The sequence below is a fragment of the Thermoascus crustaceus genome (assembly GCF_041956765.1).
Source record: "Thermoascus crustaceus strain CBS 181.67 unplaced genomic scaffold VTN00scaffold_10, whole genome shotgun sequence".
NCBI lineage: Eukaryota > Fungi > Ascomycota > Eurotiomycetes > Eurotiales > Thermoascaceae > Thermoascus > Thermoascus crustaceus.
In genome coordinates this window covers 938,963-941,493 of record NW_027192536.1, presented here as the reverse complement: position 1 = coordinate 941,493, position 2,531 = coordinate 938,963, and the positions used below count along the sequence as shown (strand labels likewise).

At 45.0% G+C, this 2,531-nt stretch overlaps 2 protein-coding genes across 2 annotated transcripts; both read left to right on the top strand.

Moving 5' to 3' along the window:
- Positions 1–321: 321 nt before the first annotated feature.
- Positions 322–672, top strand: VTN00DRAFT_2677 (uncharacterized protein; the record flags this gene model as incomplete). Its single annotated transcript, XM_069428915.1, has 1 exon — positions 322–672. One exon carries the CDS (start codon positions 322–324, stop codon positions 670–672), a length of 351 nt encoding a protein of 116 aa, XP_069283723.1.
- Positions 673–1,099: 427 nt separating this feature from the next.
- Positions 1,100–1,804, top strand: VTN00DRAFT_2676 (uncharacterized protein; the record flags this gene model as incomplete). Its single annotated transcript, XM_069428914.1, has 2 exons — positions 1,100–1,126; positions 1,235–1,804. 2 exons carry the CDS (start codon positions 1,100–1,102, stop codon positions 1,802–1,804), a joined length of 597 nt encoding a protein of 198 aa, XP_069283722.1.
- Between the last annotated feature and the right edge of the window lie 727 nt (positions 1,805–2,531).

Here is a 2,531-nt window from a genome sequence, read left to right as displayed (position 1 = left end):
AGCAATCCTAGAGTTAGCATTGCTAGTAATGACTATTATCTATCTTTTCCCTTGTCTTCTGTCCTTCAAGATAAACCCAACAGCCCTCTGCCTAAGAAGTCCTAGGCCCGTCGTTACAACAAGAAATCATCCAATGTGGAGGAGCTAGCATATACCTTCCTACAGATCATTTTTGGGAATCACAGTATGCCAGAGGAATTTGTGTCTGATAGAGACAAGCTCTTTACCTCAGGATTCTGGCAAATCTTGATCTGCCAACTCAGCTCCAAGCATAAGCTCTCCATGACAGCTCACCCACAGACTGATGGATAGACAGAACAGATGAATCAGACCCTGGAACAGTACTTGTGCTGCTACATCAACTATCAACAAGATAATTGGGTAGAACTTCTACCTATGGCCCAGTTTGCCTATAATAGTGCCAAAAACAAGACTACCCAGGAATCACCATTCTATGCCAACTATGGGTTTGAACCAACAGCTTACCAGGAACTGAAACCAAGCAAGGTTCTGGCCCAGAAGGGAATCCTCCAGGCTGATCAACTAAAGGAGCTTCACCAGCAACTGAATCTAGATATTCAGTTTATTGCCTACCAAACTGCCAAGTACTACAATCAGCATTACAAAAAAGGACCAGAGCTAAAGGCAGGAGATAAAGTGTATCTTCTTTGAAAAAATGTGAAAATAAAATTGTTATGGCACAGCCTAGGGATTTCCGACAAGACAGTGAGGGGGAGGACCTGTCACGTGACAATGGATCAAGAGCGATGGCTATGATCCATCGGGGCCCTTGATCCATCCGACCTCTTGATCCAACATGACCCTTGATCCATCCATAGTCATGATCCACCGGATAGGTATTTCCGGGCAGAACTTAGGATGTATATAAGACACTCCTTAACCATGGGGATTAGGACCCTGTGGTCAACTCAAATAGCAATCCTAGAGTTAACATTGCTAGTAACAACTATTATCTATCTTTTCCCTTGTCTTCTGTCCTTCAAGATAAACCCAACGGCCCTCTGCCTAAGAAGTCCTAGGCCCATTGTTACACTTTGACCACCTTTCTTGCAGAAGGCAAGCAGGGAAAGAAACAAAAATGGAAAACATCACCCCCCAGGAAGTTGTTTGAGTTCTTAGAGAATTACAGAATCAAGTCAATCAATTGGAGAACCAGCTGCAAGAACAGACTGGTGAGAATACCACCCTTAGGGAGCAGGTTAACCAGCTGCAGGATGAGCTTCAAAACCAGATCAATGGGAACAACCAACTCCATGAACAGATTCACCTACTGGGACAGCAGGCTGGGGCAAGCACCAGCCATGTACTGAACCTTGCAGCTCAGGACACTACTGACCCTGATGTCAACTCCAAGACCAAGATTGTGAAACCCAACCTCTACTATGGCAACCAAAAAAAGTTGCAGACATTCATCTCCCAGTTGGAGCTCTATTTTTTCTTCAACCCCCACGAATTCCCAAACAAAGAAAGAAAAGTCATGTTTGCAGCAACCTACCTACAAAGCACCGCAGCTCAGTGGTTTGACCCCTACCTGAAGGACCGCCTAGAAAGGTCACCAGAACAACAACAAGCTGAAACCACTGAGACCTTCAACAGCTTCAATGCATTCCTGACCCGGATCAAACAGAATTTTGGGGATTTAGATGAGGTAAAAAAGGCCACCAGGACTATCATGTCCATTCAGCAGAAAACATCAGTCACCAACTATACCACAGAGTTCCAACAAGCAGCAACCTTCCTTGGGGACTGGTCAGAACAAGCACTCATGGAACACTACTATTGAGGACTGAAAGAGGAGGTCAAGAATGGGCTCCTTGCAGCAGAGGAACCAACTGACCTCAATAACCTGATACTCATGGCAACCTGAATTGACAACTGACTCTTCAAACAACGGACTGAGCAACAACAATTCAATCCTTTTCAACAAGCCCCTCGACACACAGGAAATGGAGGCGATGCCATAGAACTAGACAATGCAACTAGAAGAGAACAGAGCACCCAGGGAACAACAAACAGATAAGTCAGAGGGCCCAACCCCAACTGGACAGATAAACAGAAAAAGCACTATGAGCAGAAGCTGTGTATCCACTGCAGAAGGAATGATCATATGGGTTGGAAATGCCCGGACAGAAAACAAGACAACCAAAAACAGATATCGGTCACAGAAAGGAACAAGCATGCTGAATTACCATGGACAGCCTGCTATGATAACAACTGCTCCAATCATTATGCCTCCAAGAACGCAACAGGATGGTTTCCAAAAGACCCCAAGAAATCAAAAAACTAGAGGACCCTGCTAGTATGGGACCCTTGCAGGAGTCTTGGTCTAGGTCCCTGAATCCAGCTACAAGCACGCGAAATGGAACAACACTCAATGGAATGGACTTATTGAAACAATTGGTGATCACTGTCAAGATCAATGGGAAAAAAGCAAGGGCCATGATCGACAGTGGAGCCATAGGAAATTTTGTTAGCAACACATTTGTCACCAGGAATGGGATCCCCTTCAC